At 35.8% G+C, this 23,762-nt stretch overlaps 1 protein-coding gene across 1 annotated transcript in view; it reads right to left on the bottom strand.

Annotated features, from left to right (window-relative positions):
• Positions 1-20,597, bottom strand: part of LOC149537850 (TRAF-like family protein) — a 47,880-nt gene extending 27,283 nt beyond the window's left edge. The window contains exons 1-9 of the mRNA XM_089799258.1: positions 19,227-20,597; positions 17,385-17,933; positions 14,773-15,240; positions 14,343-14,644; positions 12,032-12,775; positions 11,588-11,866; positions 11,265-11,426; positions 10,207-11,133; positions 9,889-10,104 (exon numbers count right to left, since the gene is read on the bottom strand). Of these exons, the coding sequence (XP_089655384.1) occupies positions 9,889-10,104; positions 10,207-11,133; positions 11,265-11,426; positions 11,588-11,866; positions 12,032-12,775; positions 14,343-14,644; positions 14,773-15,240; positions 17,385-17,933; positions 19,227-19,983 (4,404 nt within the window). The 5' untranslated portion in view covers positions 19,984-20,597. The remainder of the gene's footprint in view (positions 1-9,888; positions 10,105-10,206; positions 11,134-11,264; positions 11,427-11,587; positions 11,867-12,031; positions 12,776-14,342; positions 14,645-14,772; positions 15,241-17,384; positions 17,934-19,226) is intronic.
• Positions 20,598-23,762: the final 3,165 nt, after the last annotated feature.

The following is a 23,762-nucleotide window of genomic DNA, read 5'->3' as shown; positions in this document are numbered from 1 at the left end:
TGTTACATGGTGTTTATTCCATGTTTCAAAAAAAATCATTTAGTACATATTTAATCCCTTTGTACCAAGGGTTCCTTGGTGGGGCATTACATAATGTTTTAATGTTCTTCTCTACATGGTTCAACACTATTAATTTTCTCGACATCCGGTATCAAAGTGAGCTTTTTTTAAAGAAAATTTAGAATTGTTGCCAAATATGAGGTGCATAAGTTTGGTGGCTCCAATTTTGCTCCAAGGAAACTAAAGATTCAAGCTTTGCTGGTGAAAGATGGATTTGACCAAGCTATCAAAGAAGTTGCATCGAAACCTACAGCCATGACACTAGCAAAATAGAATGAAGAGAACAGCATCGACCTAGAGCGTCAATCCAATTATCTCTACCAGATTTAGTTCTGTTCAAGGTTGCACAGGGACAGAGGTATTTGAGTACTAAGTGTACAGGTACGAGTACAGCTATTTTTCAAACTCGGGGATGGGGTACTTGGGTACAACAATGTTTTTTAATACATTTAATACTTATACATAATCTGAAGATATGAACCATGATAATGGTTTTTCAAAACGAGAACACTGTTAACATTTGCAGATGTAATTTATTGTTTTCAATTACAGATTTGCAATATTCTGTAATAATATATCAATAACATATGCTAAAATGTTTAGATGCATAACAGAGAAGGAAAACTTTTAAACACAAACAAGAAGATCATAAATCATATAACAAGACATATTGCAAATGATAACCTTCTGACTCGAAACATGATAAAGTTTACTCTTAATCAGTATTGTATCAAAGTTCAACCTGATTACATATTGAATTAAGGTTAATAAACAAGAAGCTTATATGCAAACAAAATGAAAAAACCGAAACTAAAATCAGAAATCTTAATCAAGATCCTTATATTATGCTCTCCACTAAGTACCTAATACTTGGGTACATAGGTATGTGCCCCAGGGGTGTGGGAACACATACTCACGCAATGTAGGTTTTGTTCAATGTTGCAAAAGGAGAAATCAGCTCATGACTTGGAGAATAAGCTCACAAATCTATATGAAGACTAAAGGTGTAAGACATCTCAAGGATCCTCTTCAAATGAAGTCTTAGTTGCAAGAGACAAAACTTAGGAAAGAGTCAAGCATGGACAAACCAGGTCCAAATCCGAGGGACAGAAAAAGTTATTATTCTAGAACTTTGGCAAAAATGGACATTTCATAAAGGATTGCAGGCTGCCCAAAGCAAGCAAAGAAGCACTAAAAAAGTTGAAAAACCATTCGAGACAAAATTGTTCTAAAGGGAGAAAACGTTGCCAAGCTCTATAAGTTGGTTAGAGAAAGTAATATTAGAGAGGCTGCAATGGTATCTGATGCACAAATGGACTCATTATCATCCTAGCATCAAAGGCTAGGCCACTGGGGTGAACATGGGTGAACATGCACTCAAGATACTACTAGATAGAAATCTTCTCCGAGGTGCAAAATCTAAAGATTTAAGTTTATACGAACATTGTTTGCTTGGAAAGCAGAATAGGCTAACTTTTTCTAGATGTACTACCAGAAGTAAAAAGTTTTAGATTTGATTCATTCAGCCACTTGGGAAGCTCCTGCAATATTTATTGGGAGTTCATCATATTTTGTCTCTTTTATAGATGATTGTTCCTGTATGGTGTCGATTTAACTTCTCAACAAAAACCCTGAAGAGGTCTCTTATTTTAAAAAGTTCAAGGCTCTGGTAGAGAATCAGATGGGTAACCGTAAGACTATAAAATGTCTATGAACAGAGATAATGGAGGTGAACTTTGTTCATGAGAATTCAACCAATTCTTAATGAGCATGGAATAGCAAGGCAATTGATGATTGCTAGGACTCCACAACATAATGTTATTATCGAACACGTGATCTGTACAAAAATGGATGCTTGTTGAGCACTACTGGTTTGGAGCTGAAATTATGGGGTGAGGTTGTTGCTATGGCTTGTTTCTTGATCAATAGGTCACCCACCACAGCTCTTGATGATAAAATCTCTGCAAAAGTATGGAAAGATAACCTATTGATTATTCATTTCTCTATGTTGTTTATTATGATACTTAAACCCATATTCCTAGAAAAAATAGAAAAAGTTGAACAAGACCATGAAATGTAATTTCTTTGGCTACGTACAAGTAGCCACAAGTTGTGGGATACCACTGCCCACAAAGTTATACTTAGCCGAGATATGTGTTTTAAAGAAAAACCAATGCAAAAAGGTGAATAACAAGATACAGTGGTTATTCCTATAGAGGTGGGAAAATGAGAAGGTTATCTAGATGTGCTAAATAGACAACAAGATTGACAACCGAATGAGCTACAAGGTGAAATATCATCCCTTGTAAGAAGATCCACAACCTATAACATACTCTCCTACTTGTAATCTACTTAAGCATAAATAACTAATGTTGGTGAACCCAATTTGTTTTAGAAGGCTTGTAAAGCTGAATGTGCCACCAAGTGGAGAGCTACTACAAATGAGGAGATCGAAGTTATAGTGGAAATATTCATTTTTTCAAATCTTTAATTCCACCTAGGTTTACCCTCATCTTCATCTCTTGACTAGAACAATATTGAATAGCATCCATCAGTCTCACAAGTATTCCATTCATTAACCTCCTTGGACACTCTGCCTTACTACCACAACACATCTTCTCCCTTCTTCAATTGAGAAATTAGCTCTCAAGTGTTCATCTAAACAATAAGGACAACAAATCTTCTTTCTTTTGCCAAAGGTTATGTCTTGCTTGTTTTCTCCTCCAGCAAAAATCCCTTGCTTAATCTTCAATTGCTCTCCAAATCACGCTGTACCTTTTCGATAATTTTATTCTTTCTCATTCTCCCTCGAAGCTTGTGCTGCTCAAGAACTCTTTTACATTTCTCAAGAAATCTTTTGTATGGTGATATTGTAATTATTGGTAGCAATCCAAACAAAAACGATAATACCTTTTGTATCTCTATAAAAAGCTCCTCCAATTTCTTTACATTCCCTAAGAACCACTAAACAAAGCCATTTATTGACTCTATCTTTCTACAACATTTCCCTCATCTTCCTCACACTCTCTAAAGGGATTTTCAGCAACAAAATGTTGATCAAGAATTGCTCTTCATGTTCATCCAATTCGCTATCACAATTTGGACATGCCTTTATGTACCATTTGAGAGCCATATCTCTGAAAGATATCAACCTAATACCTCTTCACTTGACAATAAATTCTTCTCTTTTCACTTTGTCTTCTATTTAGATATATTCAGTGCATTTATCCTTGGAAACATATATTTCCTTATGAAATACAAGGAGAGGATCGTGGTCCAAGACATTCACCTTTTTATGGTGTAATTTAAATTTAGGAGATAAAATTTCACTAGATAAAATCATTTTATCCAATAATAGAGGATTCTCTTATCCTTCCTCAAATGTCTTAATTATGTCACTGGCTAGATTGGTAGACATGATTTTAGTTCTTTTTCCACATCCTTTCTTTTTTCTTTTAATTCCCAAAAAATCATCATTAATTACAGCCTTAGTGTTTGGCGATTTAGGTCCACAAAATGATTGGTTAGTCAATATTTCATAGCATGGATCACATGTACTTCCATATCTTGACGAAGTAGAATACTTGAATGACCTTTTATTCAATAATTTGTGTTGTTAATCTAATAAGATCATCATTTGCTACATCAAGATGGTTGTTTGATTGCTCAAAAGTATCTTTGAGCAACTTAATTATCATCAATCTCTGTATTTGTGGAATCTCATTATTCTCCACATTCACAAAATTCTCATTCTCAAAAGAAACCCTCTTAGCAAACTCAACTATAATCAATTGTCCTGGTAGTGGCCGGTTCTTACAATTGTTATTACCCTCCATGCTCTACGCAACAACCCGCGTAGCATAGCATTCTAAATTGATTTCCCTGCCCTTTTTTACTCTCTCTTTCACCGTATCTTTCTCCTTCTTCCAGAACTTATTTCAATCCCTTTTCCTCCATGTTCATTTCTATAGCCATCTTAATCGCTTCCAAAATCTCTATATTTCTAAATATCTCAATTTTCCATTGATGCTTTTTATTTGGACTTTCATTATTCATTTATATGTCCCTGGCCATTTTCAAGACCCCCTCATCCATTTAGCATCCCCCAGGAACCTAGACCCTCTCATGGGATAAGAAAAATGTATTTTACGATAAAACATCAAGCTTGTTTCTTTTCTATATATAATTTTGATTTTAAATCATTTCTAACTGCCTCTCATCAAGGTCATGGCAATGTAACCAAAATGTTAGCAGAAGAGAAGGTGTGAATTGAAGATATTGTTGGAAAGGGGACGGGTTAAATACCAGATGTTGTGAGATCCAATGTCTATAGAACAAACCAATAGCAGGATGAGGTGCAATGCTTGGACAATCATACCATGAAAAATTAAAATTACATGCAGATCTGAAAATTAAGTTTGCATTAATGTCGATGTAATTCACCCTTTCTAGTCCTTCGAGATTCCTTCCTCTAAGCACTAGCGAATACAAGTTAGTTGCCTTAAGTCTGTGTAAGAATTATATTTTATACAGACCTGTATAATCTAAATTTCCTTATGAATATTAGATTATCCAAGATCAATATCAATGTGCCTACCCACAATATATTCAATGTATGTGAATGATATCCTTTGAGTTATTCAGATCTGAATGACTGCTTTTATGTCTAAAGATTATAGTAAGACGGTGTTGCTTCTGATTTGGGGCACTCTGCACTTGTATGTCTATAGCAATGAGTTTACTGGTCCACTTGAGCAAGCTCCAACAAAAATGAAGTATAATGTTATGAGAAGATTTTCAAACAATTATAGATGAGATTGCTTGGTTGCTGATTTAAAATTCTGATGAATGCATTGATTACCTAATTCTACTGTATGGCCTTCTAGCTTTCATTCCACCATTGCTCAACCTTCAGCTTCTATATAATATTTGAATCTACTTTTGCTGTTATCTAGCCTTCTGCAATATGCCCATTCTTGAATTCAAACTCTTGCACAACAAGGAGTCATTCCAAAAGGCTGGTAAATTGAGAAAAGGCAACTTCTTCGCAAATACTCAACCTGTTGAAGCATTTGCGAAGTCGAGCACCTTTAGACTTGGTTCCTTGCTCGAACCTCCAACTAAATTCTGAAAAACAAAAAATACTGAGAGGGGGAGGAGGTCAATCGGTATTTTGAAATTTTAAAGCAAAGGTAACCCAAGTGAAAACAGAAATCTCACGCAGCAAAAACAAGGACACCAAAGTTGTCTCGTGGAAATCCCAAGGGTAAAAAACAACAGTATCACTAATCTCCAAAAATGGGCTTCAACCCAGTACATCTAGGCTTCAACCTTCACAAAGCAATTTTAGGCTCCAACCTTTCAAGAGCTGCAACTCTTACTAATTGTATGGCATCAACCAATACATATGCAACTCGCTGCTACAATAAGAAAATGACTTTTAATTACAACTAACAGTGGCCATGGCATTGACTGCCTCTTCAAAGAACTCTGTATCAGCAGAGACTTTGACAGTATATGGTAAAACCTGCTACACACGTTTTTCTCAGAACTTCTCCTTTTCAAACTTCATCAGAATCTCAGAATAGCAGCCTTTGTTCAGTTCATGACATTGTTAATGTCACATTAGTTGCTCATTCAGAACATCCTTGTCTGCCTTTCCACTATCTATCACAGAAGAAAACTCTATCTGCACTTATGTTCATCGTCTTCACATTTTAAAACACCATTTTAATCCCATCATTTGATTTCTTCATTCTCTATGTTCAGATTCAAACACTTGCACGCACTTCATTCATTTCTCAAAGCAATATATATGTATATTGATATAAAATGTATGCTCCTGTTCAAATCGTTTCAATTCGGCATACTTCCAGAATGGCTCAATACTTTTTAATTTTGATTCATTTGAAACATCTCACCTGCCAATATCTAGCTCGACCAAAAACTATTCTAGATAGACCCAACAAAATCTAGCACGATCCTCCAATATCTAGCTTGACCCAACAAAAACTGTTCTCCACGAATAATCTAACTTCTCTGCCTTTTAGAAAAATTCATCACAGGTCGTTTTTTACACTTCCATTAGTAGGCAAAAGCATGCTCCGCAAGAAAGAACTCCAGACACACTACATTCACACATGCATCTCCTCTTTTTGCAGGCAATGCTGCTGTTCATAGAACGCATGCAATTCTTTTCCGGATATTCTACACCATCTGTCACACACTGTTATTCCAAATAAAATTGTGCATCAACAGGTCCAGATTACATGATTGTCTCCTTAAAAAAATGCATATCTTAGCAAAGCCCATCACTTTTAAAATCAATACAGCTAGGAAGAACATTTCATGCACAGAAAACTTGAGATAATATCTGCCCATTATTTCATGCAGAAACAGTTATGCAGAAGATGTCACAAACACCAGACACTGACAAGATACTCCAGAAACTGCCTGCTGTAAAGAGCCTCTGGCAAGATGCTCGACACCAAGTTGAGGAGAAGAGTAACAGCCCAGTCAGGTATTCACAGTAGCTCCAGCCCTGATGGTAACCTTCAGGTGCTTTACACAAATCAATTTGGATATTTGGACATTGCCTAGCACATGCAACATCATGTTGTCTAAGTGGCAACACTTGTGATCAACAAAGGCAACACGCCTCAGTGGGAGGAAATACATGCCACCACTGTTTACATATCAGCATAACCACAGTTTGACGCTTAGCATGCACACGCAGCGTGCCACTAAAGATGCCAGCCCATGCATACACACATCAAGGAAAAATATCAACAAATTATCCTTAGTCTATAGGATGCGTTGCATTCTAGGTATGTTGACTTTGATGACTATGATCTACTTTGTAAATGTTCTTTTACTTCCTTTGATGGTTCCTCCCCTTTGTATTTGTTCGCTGCTTGTAGTCTGTCATTTATTTCAGATATATGCCTGCAATTCTAAAGCTGACAGTGCTCTTGTGTCTTATGTCTCTTGTTTGTTAGATGATAAGATTGCCCATTGTGTTCACTTCCCTTTGTAGTTCTGATATATATTCAGGTTCTAATAAGTGTCTGTAGTTAGGTTTGATGATCAAAGTATGAAGTAATGTGAGCTTGGGAACAAAGTTGCCACTAGTTGGCCAAATAGGGCCTAGTGAGCAAAATGGCTACAAAATGCTTAGAATGGGTGGAATTGATGTTAATTAAGTCTTAAGGATGATTTTGAGTCATTCTAAATAGATTGGAGTCAAGTTGGTGCATTAAATTGCAAAGTTGTTGACATTGTCAAAAAGTTGTCATGACAACTTTTGGCCTAGAAGTTGCATTTCGATGAAAATCAGTTGCCCATTGTAACCAACTGTGTGAACAAGGAGGGATAACTTATATAAGCCCTCTGAAACTCAGTCCGGGAGGTTGGTTGAAGTTTTGATACATGATCAAAAGCAAAAAAATTGCATTTCCTGACATATCCTTCACAGTCTAACTTGCAATTGAAGCAACTTGTATTTCATGGATTGAAACTAAAATTCTTTTTGATGTGATTTGTCTTCCTGCCTCCTGTGCATTGGTGTGAGTTTTTTAGTTGTTTTGAGAGGGTAGATTAAATTCTTTTGCTTCTTGCAGGTGTACTGGCTTGTACAAAATAGTTAGGGAATAAACGAGTCTAGCTTGTATCCTCCATGTGGGGATTACACGGCCCTTTGAGGACAGCTAATGGACTCAACAAGCTTTCAAAATCCTTTTGTTGGAAGTGAAATAATGAAGTTCGCTGATTTTAAGAGCTTGCCCTAGGCGAGTCTGGCAACACCTGACTAGGAGCATGATTGTAACAGTCAATGATAGTATACAGGTTTGGATTGGCACAAGTGATCTAATGGTATAGAGGAGTTGTTTGGAGTGCAAAAGTTGGTGAATCCATTTGACCAAGTTTGTGCTTTGTAAAAGTGTAAATAGAGTAAACCCTTAGTAAATTGGCCCAATTCGGGAAAGGGACCGTACAGAAATCCATTTGACCAAGTTTGCGCTTTGTAACAGTGTAAATAGAGCAAACCCTTAGTAAATTGGCCCAATTCGGGAAAGGGACCGTACGGAAAGTTTGATAACCCTAGACCCTAAAAATCTTGGAGGGCATCCAAAAGGGTATCTGGATCAGAGATTTGTTTTGGAGCTCCTATGTTGAGGAGTATGTTATTTGCCAAAAACCAAGTTCAGACACCTAATAGGGCTTAAACTAGTGATTCTGAAATCGATAGAAAAAGTACACCAAGATTATGCAAAATGACATCAAGAATGGTTGAAATAGCAAGTTTGAAAGCCAAACAATCCTGCAAGGTGATTAACATGGTCATGGTGGAGGTTGTGATGAACTTCCCCTAGTGAGTTCAAGGAAAGAGTTTGATTTTTCATTGATAGAGAGGCCCTTGTGAGTAGGAGAAAAGTTGTGAGAGTTCTCCAAAGGGTAGGGTTAAGGAGTAAACCCTTAGAAGGTCTAGAAAGTGACTTAGAGTGGAGTTCAGTGACATTCTTCATATAGGCATGTATCTTTAATCTGGGTAATTTCTCATAAGCTTTGCCACAAGAATAGGTGCCACATTTAAAAAGCACTCACTTCATCCTAGGTAATCATACTCAAAGTGTATTCCTTTATGATGTCAACCTTTGACAAAATGAGTTCTCATCATTGGCCTCCACTAGGGCAACCTTTTGTCTTTTCAAGTTAAAGGGAGTTTCTATCCAGGCAACATGTAGTGTTTTGTTTGTACTCGCTTAATATAAAATCAAATAAGCACTATAACAAGTTATATTAAGAAACAAGAGCTAAGAAACATATGGAAGGCAGCACACTTGTGTGAAGGAAAAAGAACACAATTGTATACACATATCAACTAAGTCACAGGATTCGCTGAATTTCATCCTTTTGATTCAAATTTCAGTGAATTTTAACTCTTTCCGAATGTCATTCAAATTTTATGAATTTTAATATAATACAGTAATTTAATATAATATTATTTAATTTTAAACTGATATTGAGTTATTTAGTTAAACTATTTAACAATGTTAGACTATTTTAACAATTTTGTGGATATATTAGTAATATTTTAAGATATATAAATATATATAACTAAAATTTAATGTCAAATTTTATTTCCGAACTTTTACCCTTGCCAGATTTCATTCGAATTTTATGATCGACGAACTCGGATTCGAATTTGAACCTTGTGACTTAGCATATCAATAAACATAAATGAATATCGCATGTAAATAGTATTCACTATCAATCACTTGGAAACATTAGGACCAACATGGGATCAACAGATGGTCAAAAGCGGGATCAAGGGACAATGGGAAAAGCCAAAATTAGACAACTAAAAAATCATACAATTTTGTTCTTCGGATAAAGAAAAAAATTACAAGATTTCTTAATGAAATTTATAATTTAGATGACCAATACATGTTGAACACAAAACAATATTTACAGAACATAAAAAGCCTATGAAAGTTGTTGGAAGACATAAAAAGAAGTGAGCATTGGATGGAATCTCATGATAGCTGAAATATCACCTCTCAGAATCGATTCCGTTTACACATCACATACAAAATGAAGAATACATGTTTCCCATTGTGTTTAAAATATACTTATATTTTGGTAACCTACTTATCATATTATTGAATTATGTATGATGACTTCACCTGAATAATTAGCTTAGACAGATTTTTGTTTCAGAATATTTTAGGCATAATAAGAACATTATAGTTAACCTACTGACTAAGATAAAGCCTAAGAAAGTGGATATACTAGAAATAACTGAGACTTATTACTGCTCAAAAATACCTTCAGTTCGTCACGTTTACGAGATTTTAGCTGAGCAAGCTGTGTGTCTGCATCGTACAGACGATCCTGAAGAACTTTCTTTTCACTGGCAAGCTTGGCAATTTCTTCATCACACTCGGAACGAATCCACTCAAGCTGATTTTCTGCTTCCTGTATTTGATCAAAGAGATCCTTTTTCTCCCGTGAGAAACGATCCAATTCAGCCTTCATATCAGACTGTAATGTGAGATAGTCCAGAAGTAAGTGACATAGTAATTTATATCACAAAACTGAGACTCCCTATATGAAAAAAATACAGTTGTATGATAGCTTGCATACCTTTAGACGTGATGTTGTAGCTTCAAATTCACCTAATCTTTGTGATAGCAAAGCTTTTTCTCTAGTAAGACTTAAAATTTCATTTTGTCTGGCCTCACGAACTCGAATTATTTCCTCTTCATTTGCACACAACTGCTGCCACAGTGCAGTACGATCAACATTGGCAATTTCAGCCACTTCACGCATCATGCTTAAAACTGGTCTTGCTGTTCCCTCCTCTTCTCGCACAAGAAATGTCAAAATGTCCATTCCTAGATCTATTTCATGACAGCTATTTGTGCTACTGGTTGCATGCTCAACAAGCCCCCTCAACATTCTCTCACGATAACCTTCATCTCCATACACTTTGAACATTACAGCATACAGTGTACTTACAAATTCTCTAACTCTTGAGTCCCTAGAAACAGACAAAGCTTCTGCAAGACCAAGCACTGCAGCAAAATCATTGTCCTCTTTCGATAATGACTGCCTGGCTGTCCCCGATACAAAGGACTCTTGATTTTGAATAGAACTAGTACAACATCTAGAACCCATTGCCAATCTCTGAGCACGTCGTCTTTCCAGAACCATAACTACTGACTGTTCCCCAAAAGCCCCTCGAGCAATAGCTCTCTCAAAGACATGCTGAGCCTCTATCATAAGATGATGTTCCCGATGTTCAGATAGCAATTCTATAAGGATGTCGACATCAGCCACTCTCCCACATGCTGCTGCAACCTGCTCTGCAGCAAGTCCACATTCCCTATCAACAAACATTGCACTTGATGCAGCAAAATCATTCTCACTAATTTCACAATCTGAATCAATATCTCTCAACATAGCTTCAGCGACATCTGCCCAACTGACAACTGTATTTCTTAGAACATCTAAAACACATGGAGATACTGCCACTCCTAAACTCTTTAATCTGCTACGAACAGCCCTCGCCTGTATTGAAAAACATAAACAGAATACTATGAAGAAACCGTAATCATCCGTATTGATAACTATATAAATTATTGGTAGCATTGCTATAATATACATAAGCTTAGGGCATAAATGGCTCTACAAAAACATACGGCTTGAGGTAGTTGCTGGCATTGAGATGCAGCTTTGAAGATGAAACTCATCACAACTGCAAGAGGCTCATCATTTGAGTCCATCAACAACTCAATAGCTTGAAATAGAATGTGTTTCCAGACATCACTCCCAACTTCCAGTTGACCTAATGCCCCCAAAACCTGCAAAAGAACGCACGTTTTACCTCGCATTATCTACAACAAAGTCATCAGTCACAGGACTAATTATGCATGGTCCAATGTTATTAAAAGCAATAAAAGAAGTTAAACATTCAAAGCAGATTGCAAACATTGCCAATGTTGAAGGTTGGAACAACTCATACAGGTAGACGTAATTCAAGTTCTGTATCTGGTTTCTGAAGGCAATCCAACAATGCATATGCAGCCAAAGAGTGCTCAGAATAATCCACCAGCTTTGGCACCAGTGAAATAAGATCCAACTGCAAATGTTTTGGAGCTCTTTCCAAGACCAAAGCAATCTTCTGTGCTGACTGGGGCCTCCGTCTAGGTTCTAGACAACCTTGAGGAACTGCTCCATCTAGTGCCCTGAGAGAATTGACAATCAATCCCAACAGCTCATCGGACTGCTCTGGCCATTTCGTCTGATAAAACATCCAATAACAAAACTTAATGAGCTTCCAGAATCCATACCATCAATGTACAGCAACCTACAAGCATATAAAAAATATAGCTGAAATTTCAGACTGGATAAAGGAAAAACTATTAATACAACTTTTGCCACTTCAATGGTAAAGCAAGCATACCACCTTTTGTATTTGATTGCAATTTTTCAATCCTGAGGGTTCATGTGCCGTTGAGTCTGGAGGTGACAAAGCAGGCAAGCCTGCCACCTTTCCAACCAGCTCTGTTGTTGACAAGTCACCACTTTGTACTGCCCGAGTTCCTACAGCTCCATCAATTCCAACATCAAGGCGCAGATCAACAGGATTATTTACAGCCTCAGCCATTCCATTTGGAGTCCTATTAGTTGTAGCTTCATTGCAATCCAAAAAAGTTTTTGACCTTGCTTCTGGAGCATCATTGCATTTCTTTCCTTCAGATGGCTGACAACACTCAACCATTATATCTAAGAGTAGATCCACAATGGCCTGCTGCAATACCTTAACACCCATTAGAAGATTCATAAGACTAGGTGATGTTGCCTCGCCTTTATTTCCGCCTTTCTTCCCACTGTTAGAAGTAGATAACTTAGTTGGAAGAAGAAGTCTCTTCACTTTAGCTGGATCATCCAAGTAAACACGCAAACCAGTCAAAAATGCTGCTATCGCCCCCGCGTCCATCAATAGATCTTCTCTTAATTTTACTTGTAACTGAGATGGATCAAGTAATAGTGGGGGATTATCGCCATATGTTAGGTGAAAACCTGCCCTTGCAAGAAGATTCCTAAACCTATCCTCTTCATCACCACTTATTCCCTCACTGTCATCAGAATCAATAATTTCATCTGGATCAGTAGACAACGCATCCTGATCATCATCTGAAGCTAAGACCTACATATCAAATTTGGAACGAGGTTAAACTATTTATTTATAAGAATATGCAAATTACTTCAACTTGGAAAACAGACTGGCATGGAACATACAACAGAACTACCAATGATGAGGTTGTGAGATTGTTCATTTCAAAAAACAAAATGGATCATCCCAACATTTTGGCCACACCTAAAAATAGCAACACTAATGTAGAACTGAATCGTCAAATTTCTAAACACATAATCTAAGAATATTAATGTTTATAATGTGTATAGTTTTAAAACTAATAAGAGGGATATGACATATCCAAAAGTGAGATACTTGTCTACATTATGTAGGCTAGGCAGTTAATGTTATTTTTTCAATAATGTGAACAAATTTCAGTATTGAATGAAGTTTTGTACCTTGAAAATATTAACTGTCAACTCGGCAAACTGCAGTCTGATATATTTTTTATAGAAGCAAATTACAGTACCACACTTACTAGTATTACTATCAGATTAATAGAAAAAATATAAATTAAGCAACAATTATCCCAGAAACTTTCCCCCGCATTTTGGACTAAGTATACATCTGTCTCAACTCAATAATTATAGGGTACAGCTCCCTTATGCCTAGCTTACAGATCAAAAATAAGTTTGTGTATCTCAATTCAACAGTTATGGAACAACAGTCCTTATTTTATAATGTTTTAATTCTTCTTGGGTGGAAACATTACGATCTACGATGGTGCTTGCTCCTTGACTTGCTTTGCCCTAGGAACAGCACTTCCCTAGTTAATTTTAAACTACAAACATAAATTTGCATTTCTTCTGGGGTGCAAAAAATACTGTTGATAATAATACACCCTCCCTGAATTGCTTTACCTAATAGCCTAAAGCAATTAGACATTGGACTTGGAGATATTTCTAAGCCTTCAGTGGCATCCTCTTGAGGGCAAAATCCTGCATTAAAATGAGATTTATCATATTTTTAGGCCCTCACAATAGCATACTCTTACGAGCCAATTCCTGCAATAAAATGAGGTTTATCATATTTATAGGCCTTTAAGCATCCTCTAATGGCATATTCCTGCATTAAATGAGATTATTCAAGGGTGTGTCGAGATGGAGAAGCTACTTCACAGGCACCCAAAGTTACAACTCGGCACTAATCTTTAGATGACAGTACTATATCACTACAAGATAATGGCAATAGTACCATAAAAAATTATACAAATTCACTTTAAAAGAAAAACTGAAAAGGAAAATCAAAGGCATTTATAACCTGTAAATAGACCATAAATCATGCATTCTATCAAAAATAAGGTTCCTCAGCAATATGTAAATCATAACAAACTTGGAGAAATATTTAAAATTAGCTATTTAGGAATCTGACCATGCCACAAGTGCTAAGTTTACAACTGTATGTTGAGTGTAATTTTGAGAATAAAATTTTGAGTGAATGGCAATTCATTCATGAAAACCTTCTTGTATATAACCAAAAACATAATGTAATCAAATTTATGTTGATTTTGTTTTCAGAAAAAGCTTTTTCTAGCAATGATCAATGCAAAGCAAACCAGGCCTACCAAAAATAAACATACCTCCAGATCAGAAAACTCGAACCAAGGGCAACAATCCAAAATTTCACAAGCAAACACAACTGTGTCTCGCGCAAGGAATCCTGCATCTGCCTCCAACATATCAGAGACCTTCATGAATTGGAGGACAGAATTGTTCCAAGTTTTTGTACAGATAGAAGATTCCTTCCATACAGTTCGACCTGGGTACTTTTGATTTACCACTGCCATTCTATATCTCACCCAAAAATTCTTATCAGGATCAGTTCCTGCAGATTGATCGCTTTCCAAGTATATGCAGAGAGTGTCAAAGGATTCGTACACACCTGCATTATTAGAGAAGCGGTGACACCCACCATAAAAGAAGTCAATTAGCAAATTGAAAAGATAAATTTACAAACAAACATCAGCAACTGCAACATATGCATACTCTAAAATTAGGCATGTGACACACCTATACGAAGTTCACAGCCCCCCGCATGAAAAAACTTGCTAAATATCTTCCTTGTTTCCATGATCTCCTTAAAAGCAAGAAAATTTTCCACTTTCCAGGTAAAGGTGCCTCTGTTGACAGTCTTATCAGATCCCAATGAATGTGAATCCGCATCATATTCTGCATAGCCTTGCATTGCAGAGGTTTCCTTTAAGATCAGAACCTCCGCAGAAAACACCACAGTATCTTGTACAAGAAATCCTGAATCTTGATCAAAAAGACTAGTCAGAGTCACAAATTCACGCCAGCCCCAATCTTTGGCAGCTTTTGAATACCGATTCTGTGACTCCTTTGTAACTGATCTATCTTCATATTTCTGATTGACAACAGATAATCGATGACTAACAAAGCAACTCCAATCTGCAGAACTATTACGGGGATCTGTAACTTCAAGAAACACAGAAAGGTGGCAAGGTGGCTGTGATTGTCCTGATAAATCCACAACATTCTTGTAAGTCTATCTCATCTACCACAGCAATTAGCCATCAAAGATGAATATAAGTTACATTTCACTCATACCTATGGTTAAATCAGAAATCAAAATTCAATAAGCAAACAAAAGTAAAACAAACTACGTTTCAGTCCTACCCGTTTGTAAATGACACAACACTCAAAAGACATGACCTCGATCCAATGCAGTGGAAAACAATAATGATAACTAAAGAGAAGAAAGTAAACCCAAGACCCTTGGCATGGCTTTGCTAGGATATACCAAAAAACAGTGAAAATTGCATATCAGTCCAATTAAATCTTAGAAGACAATTACGAAAATCAGAAATAACATACACATTCAATAAGCAGGGAAATAAACAAGAAATACTCACGGAATAATATTACACAGACAATGAGAAAGGCTGGGAATTTCTCAGCTTCTTTAATTTGATTCTCTGTTGACTATAAGCATCATTGTCCATGATAAGTTTAAATTTGACCTGTCTATCAGTAAAGTAATAAGTTTTTGAAGTCTCTGTGTCTGCTCAATATACATCCAGATATTTTGGTTAATTGTCTTAGTTTATAAATTTCTGTGGCCAGCTGTAGTAAGAATCAAAACAAAAAATTTGCTGCCAGTGCTCTTCACTATAAGCATCACTTTATTCTAATTTGATCAGTGGCTTGTCTGTCAGTGTAAAAACTGCAAATTATTCAAAAAACTTAACTTGCTTATAACACAGTTAATTTAAATATAGCACACCATCTTGGTATATAAGTATCCATGATAGGAAAAATGGGTTTTGCATTTCACCTAAAGTATAAATTATTTCAAATTTATGCCTCTTTCAGTTTTGTCCTTGTTACAAAGCTTGGCAACAAACCTACACTTACTGATAAACCTAGACCATTGCAGAAATAGGCAAAAAGACACCCTTGGGGAAGAAAAAAAAAATGATTCTATAAAAAAAAAATCTATATTAAACACCAATTACAATCATAGATACAAACTCTCGAAACTCAATGCAAAAAGTATCAAGTTATATGTCAAGAGAAAAAACAAAAAACTAGAAATGTGGATAAATCATAAAACAACCAAATTTAAATTAAAAACAAAGCATAATCACACAGCTGATTGCCAACAATAGAACCAAACATTTGTCAAATAAGTTGAGCGAAGTGATAATTGTCAGAGCTTTCATGAAAGACAGCTATGTTTAAATCTATACAAGACATGTCAGATGATTAAACGTACAACATACGGAATGTAGAATTAAGTAAATCAACACATAGAATTCTTGGTGTGGCATAACCCCAAAAGACAAGTCCAGATTCCAATCTGGAGTAAGTTTAACAAAAGCGATACCCCTGAGTACTGGCATCTAAGTTGAGGGAAACCATGAAAAGAAATTTACCAATCAAAAATATAAAAAATAACCAAACATTATGTTCATAATGATGTCCATAGATTTGCCAATCATGCTTGAATCCATCATGGTAAAGTTCAAGCATTTAATTAGAAACACTAAAACCAAGAATGTGTTCAACTTCATATTGGCATCCATAGATTCAATGAATACTGAAAACCAGGAATAGCTAGTGAACACCTAGCCAAAATCAAAGGAGTTGTAGCATCTCTAAATGACAAGCCCCATATCAATAATAGTTTTATAGCAAATGTGTATTAATATTATGGTAATGGACCGTCAAGGCTTCTGCAGTCCAAAGCTTAATGAGTTAGTTTTTGATGAGTTCCTCTCTGTTGATGAAATAATAATTGAATTCCTAAACATGGGCATATAAATTGAGTGCTAATACAAGAGTGACAATTGATATAAAAATAAGCACACAAAACCTTCAATAGTGTTAAATAAAACTGCAGCAAGAAAAAAGAACTAGAGATAACGTCTTTTATGGCAAATTCTCACAATCAATTAGAAACAATAAGCAACAATTCAATATATCCAAGCACTTCTTCATACTATCATTGATTTAGTTTTCAAGCTAACAAGTTATTGTATAATTGAGTCTCACTGAGTTACATTGGTTAACAGAAAACATTAACATAATTAAAAATATCGTTTCTACATTACTTAATCTTGCAATTGAGAAAAGATAACACTGGTTTGAAGATAACCTACCCCTCGGATAGACAATGAGGCGGCAGTCTCGGTTTCCAACCTGAAATCGCCTACTCTTGACACATAACCCTGTAATCTTTCTCTTCTTTAAGAGGTCTTTCAACCTTGTAAAATTCTCTATTCTCCATGTGAACTTCCCCAAATACCCATCTGATTTCCTGGCATTTGCTCTTCCTCCAATAAGTCCACCCAAGTTCTTAGTAAAACTGCTGGACTCCTTAATCACATGGAAGGATGCACTGAAAACTGCTGTATCATCCACGAGATAACCAGTTTCAGGTGCCACAAAGTCAGACATTTTCATGTAGTCATTCCATCCAAGACTTGTATTGTCGCCATTTTTGTTGTCAGCTGCAAATCGGCCATAGGAATCCCTGTGCATGTGATTCATGCCAGGACGTTGATTCAAAACAGACATCCGAAAAAGGCACCAGCAGCTCCGGTCTGGCAGCATGGACTTCTCTGTGTCCTTGCTCTCCAAGCACATAGATAGGTAATCAGTGCTATTGACTGACGATTGGTAAACACTAAGCCGTAAATTGCATTCCCCTGTATCAAGAGTAGCGAAAATTTTAGTGGCTAATAGAAAAAAAAAATCGCATCAAGAAACAATAAGATTACCAAGTTCCTTTTACACAGTTATTTTCTAAATATTAAATGATCTACCTGCAGTTATTTTGACATACAGAAAATCATTTTCATTTTTTCACTTGTTTCCAATGGTAATGAAGGACCCTGTACTATTTTAACAGAAAAAAAATTGTTGGGTCATATTTTCAATGGTTTCTGACAATAAAGAATTCATATTGCTGTTCCTTTCCTATGCATTAAACAAAGAGTTTCTTAGCTCCCAATTTTTTTACAAACATAAACAAAGATTAGTTTCTACCACTTGTGTACTATTTTAAAAATGCTTAGCTGATTCGCAATTCTTTCACAACACTAACTTGTATCAAACATTTTAATGTGTCAATATTATTAATAAAACACTCACCCGGTTCCATCCAGAAGCTTTTACGAAACAACTATGCACAGCAGATATCTTGTGTCCTTAATTTCTAAACTTCTAACAAATGTATGGGTTCTTCATATTTAATATCCATACATGTCTGTGAATGCTGAGTTGTGTGGGTGTGAGTCTTCCAAGTTCCAATCAAAAAGACTCATCTAGATTTTTGCTTGTCAAATGTTAAAGGTTGCTGGTTTCTATATTGCAAAAAGAGATTAAATTTCATGGTTCCCTCAAATTGATATCTATATATCCAAATTAGTTGGGTTTCTTATGTCTCAATTTCTTCAAACAATAAAGAAGATTTATCTAGAGTCTAGACAACTTGTTGCCAAAAACATACAATCACTGAGTTTGATATAGAGAAAACATTGATTAATAAGTTTTTTAATTTTATATACAACTTCTCAACACAGCTGCATCAATATATCTCCTAATCCTGACCCAGTTCTATCTGCAACATTTTATCCAAAAAACTTGAAAAATCAAGCATTGCAGACATCTCAAATACTTTATCTGATGTTCTCAGTAAGTCTTAACAATCCCCTCTTTATTTCTTTTCAGGCAATGAGTAAGTGCTGCATTTCATGTTTCCCAAATTTTCTGACAATTTTTTCTAACAAGCGGATAAGAATGCTGAAGATTTATGTAGTTAACCTAAAGAGCTCTGAGTGATGTTTATGAAATTTTATCCTCAGACACTAAAGTTTTGACCGCAGAAAATCTCAATAAACTGTAATTTTAGAACCTCTGAAAGTACATGGATTCTTAAAATCTATCCCTACTTTATAAACTTCAAAAACCATGTACGCTTCCATTAAATTTCCTCTTACCTGCAGGGAACACGGGACTCATTATCTTCTGTGTCTTGATCATCTCTTTAAACAGAGACAAATTGTGCACTTTCCAAGTAAACTTTCCACTCAGAACATCAGGCAGTGGTGCAACAACCATCGGTTGCAATTCATTATCCCTCGAAAATGATACCGATTCATGCAGCACCAAAATCTCTGCTGCAATAAGCACCGTATCACTAGTGAGAAACCCTGATTTAGGATCTAAAATTGTTGAACTTGGCGTAAAATCACACCAACCGTGAGACTTCTTCTTTCCAGTGAATCTATGCCAGGAATCTCTCTGTATAGACTTTGCTTCATCCCTCTGGTTAACAACACACAGCCTGTAACTTGCAAAGCAATCCCATTTTGAAGACGAAGACCCTCTAGGGTCCATGACCTGTAAATATATTGAAAGATATCCTGGAAGAGCCTGTGAATCCCCCTTAGGATAAACCAGCAACCGGCAATCGTAGCCACCTACCTCAAAATAACGGCTCCACAGGGCCCTGGCCTTAACCTTCCCAAACTGCGCAATGCTCCAGCGACAAATGGCCGCATGCTCACCCCTACGTTCCACTACCACTGATTCTTGCCCCCCTTCCCGTGGCTCCTCCGCATTGTTTTCCCCGCCTCTGGCAACGCTCTTCTCGATACGAACCTGCCCCATAAACGACTGATCCATTAAACCTCCCATCCCAAACGATGACGAAGCCGCAGCAGCCTCCTCGGCAGCCTCCTTTATTGCCGTCATAAAACCACACCTCGATACAGAACAACCGCCCACTAATTCAAAAACCTAGTACGGGCAGTCACCTTCACGGTTATTATTTCCCCTTTGAGAAGAGCCCATTCCTCAGGCTCTACAATGGAATTTTATCTAAGAAGCTGTGCCTAGTTTTCAGCTTATTTCGTAACGGCAGAAATAGGAAAATACCAAGAGGTCCTATTTTGGAAATATAACTTAGAATCTATTCTGCAAAAATTCAATTTACCAAAATGTTTAAAACTACCTCGTTGACACTTAATCTGACAAATTACACATTCGCAGAAATTCTTTAAAACCAAGAAAATCAAAGTCTTACACGACTAAAACCCTAATTCTTGCAATTCCAGGTAGAATCTCGTCAAATCGATTGTGTTTCGAGATGAAGCTTAATCTGACAAGCTATTCAATGTTTTCTTCCGATTTTTCTTTCCAATGGAAATGCAAATGGCCATGTGTAAACTTACTGGACTGTTTTATCTAAAGATGTTAAAATTTATCTCCTCGTCGTCATCTGTCATCCTTCTGATTCTGCTGTGGAAGAAGATATACAGAGTATTTATATTCCGCAATATGCAGAGAATATGTATAATTCACACTTCCTCTGTCTGACCTCGAGCCTTCGGTATTTATACATGTTTTATATTTGGGCAGATAATATGTTGAAAGAAGAATAATTTATCTTGTAATTTTTATTTGTTATTATTATTATTATTGTTATTGTTATTTTTAAGACTGCGAAAGGAACCCTAAGAGCAGTCCATCAGCCCTTTCTATTTTACGACATTCCGTACGTCAAAAGATTTCTACAATTAAATTCTTCAACCCAAGGTTATTGTACCTCATATTGTTTAATTTTTTTCATATATCAATTATCAAGGTCACTAAATCTCTATGTAAAAAGTTATAATAAATTCAGCTTTTACTATTAGAGGATTTGATAATGTTGAGAATGTTAATGCATAGTGTTTTTATTAGTTAAGAGTATGATACGCATTTTAATAATTGTAAACATATTTAGTCTTTTGATGATGTATTTTTGAATCATTTTTATGTAGTTGATGATGGACTTGTGGCTAATGTTCTTTTTGAGTATCCATGACTATATGCTAGTATTACTCATTTTACATAGTTGTGTAAATTCAAGGCATGGGAAAAGATTTATACCATATCTATTTATTCATAATTATATAGCATATGTAGACCAATAGATAGCTCCAATAATTTCATTGTACAAAATTATTTATGAAATATAAATTTTGTGTATTGAGACCTCCTATTTTAATCTCGTTTGGAAGATGATTATTGAAGTCTACTAGATTTTATGTTGTGGTACATCGGTGATTATCACTTTGATCCAAATGTTTGTAATACCCGTCTTTATATGTGAGTTTTTTTAGAATGATTAGAATAACTGAGAGGAGGGTGAATCGGTTATCTTCAAGTCGAGATGTATCGATTCAACTTTTAACAACTTCAAACAATCTCATTAAACAGCTCGGTCCATATAGCAATATATCACTGATTTAACATTGTTTAACTCTATGTTATGTGTATGTGTGTCGACTAACAGTAAAATAAACAACTGCAAAACTAGCATGCATAAAGTAACATTCACATAAGTAAATAACACTAGGATTTAACATGGAAATCCAATTTGGGAAAACCCACCAGGTAACATGCTACCGCTTTTTCACTCTCCTAAAGTGAGCTCGGTTACGTGTCAACCCTGTTAAAGGTTACAAAACACACTATTAAATGTGACCCGGTTAGAGGATTTAATCACCCTATTAGGAGTGGCCTTGTTAGAGGACTTTGGATTATTCCATTAAAATGTCACTTTGATTAAAGGATTTACAAAAACAATGTTAGGTCAACCTTGATTAAAGGATTTTACTGCCACAATGGTTAGAATGTAACAGCTAGGATTGATATGTAAAACACAACTCACTTTGCAAATTCAGATCTATGCTCTCTCATATGTTGGTTCATTGACTAGACTCCATTATCATCTCTATCATTGTTGTGTTTGGCATCCCTTCAAGCAATCACACTTCACTAATATCTTCACTTCACCTCTGTTACTCTGTTCTTCACAAGTTCTCCTTAAGATCGGCAATCAACAACAAACCTTAGAAAATATCTCTTATGCCTCCTTAAATAGGTAATTATGATCTTTTTCCAGTTAAACACCACTGTGGATCTTAGAGTTAGGTCATATTCCTCGAATCCTTCCATCACTTTGTTCTCCTTCTCCTTTATTGAAACTTCTGTAAACTTCTGATCAAATCCTTGCATTTGATCACACAAAAAACTCTCTTCTTGCATTTAATATGCCAGCTCATCAATCCTTATCATCCACGTGTTTTGCCAATACTGGCATGTTATGATGGTTAAGTTGTTGAGTTGTTATCCTTGCCATCAAGGTTCAAAACTAATGGTGATGAGGTCCCCCATTTGTGGCCTCACTGGTTCATAGCTCCAAGTCAAAAGCGTTTACCCCTCTTTAAAAAAAAAATTCATCCACGTGTTTTGACTAATACAAAAATTCAATTATTTTGGCCTCAAACTTGATTCTTTCACAAACTGTAACCTTTGTTGTCACTCGGCAATCAACAAGTTCTTATGCTCGGTCATCGTTATATAGCTTGACATACACTATTCTATCTCACTCAACATCTACTAACTCACTCAGTCATTAGTATCACTCAGTCACTACTACAACTTACTTTTCCAACTTGGTTGGTAATGATTAGCACTTAGCCAACACTTGTTTGTTCGGCTTCTTCTATTCCAACTCCTTTGTTGACCGACCAACACTGGCACTCAGTCAAGCTTAGAGTTTTACTCAACTTCTTATTATCTCTTTCATACGTCAATTCACTTGTCTTCTTTACTTCATGTAGTAATTAAACAACACGTTATCTTTACAATGACTAACTTATCAAGTCACCATTATGATTGCATGATACTCAACTTCTCATCACTCAACAACTTGACTAGCTCACCTTGTTATCTCCTCTTTTTAAATCATCTTCATCAATCAACTAATATGGCATCTACACTATTAGTAAATGTCTCTCTAGTAGGTTTGACAATGTCTCACTAGTAGGTTTAACATCAATGACAACTTAACAATTGTTTCAATTGTAGTTTCCAACAAGTCCATTCATTGATGAGAAGAAATGTGATGCATATAACGATAAGAAGCAAGCATGCACATTGATAATGAGCCAAAAGATATTACTACAAGTAAAAATGAACCATTTTCTCCTTCGTTATTAAAATGAGTTTATTGTCTAAATATTAAATCATGTCCAAATTTGAAAATAAATATAAGGGAATGGGAAAATGCAAATAAGGTCATTGTAGATTCATATAACCATAACAAGTTAAATTAAATCGTCAAAATCGTTAGAACCCTTTAAAAGTCACTTGGCCATTGAAAAAGAAAAAGGAAAAGGAAAATATTCTTGATTTCAATATATTGTAGACTTAAAGATGTGTTGCTCAATAATTTCATGTGATTGTGACTATGGAACTCATTTTAATCTATTGATTGATTCATCATTTAAGAGTTCCATAACAATATAGAGTTAATCGATTACAAATTATAGATATGTACATTATTAATTGTTGAAGTTGATGAAAGCTCAACCCCACAACTCCCAAGAATTACCTACATGCAAACACCTATCACAAAAAAAGATAAGCAAAAGCTATGGAGGCTAGAATTCCTAGATCCATGGATGAAACATTCTCGATGA

The sequence above is a fragment of the Cupressus sempervirens genome, chromosome 9, assembly GCF_028749045.1.
Source record: "Cupressus sempervirens isolate cs-2001-9-10 chromosome 9, ASM2874904v1, whole genome shotgun sequence".
Lineage (NCBI taxonomy): Eukaryota > Viridiplantae > Streptophyta > Pinopsida > Cupressales > Cupressaceae > Cupressus > Cupressus sempervirens.
This window is presented reverse-complemented; position numbering and strand designations above follow the sequence as displayed.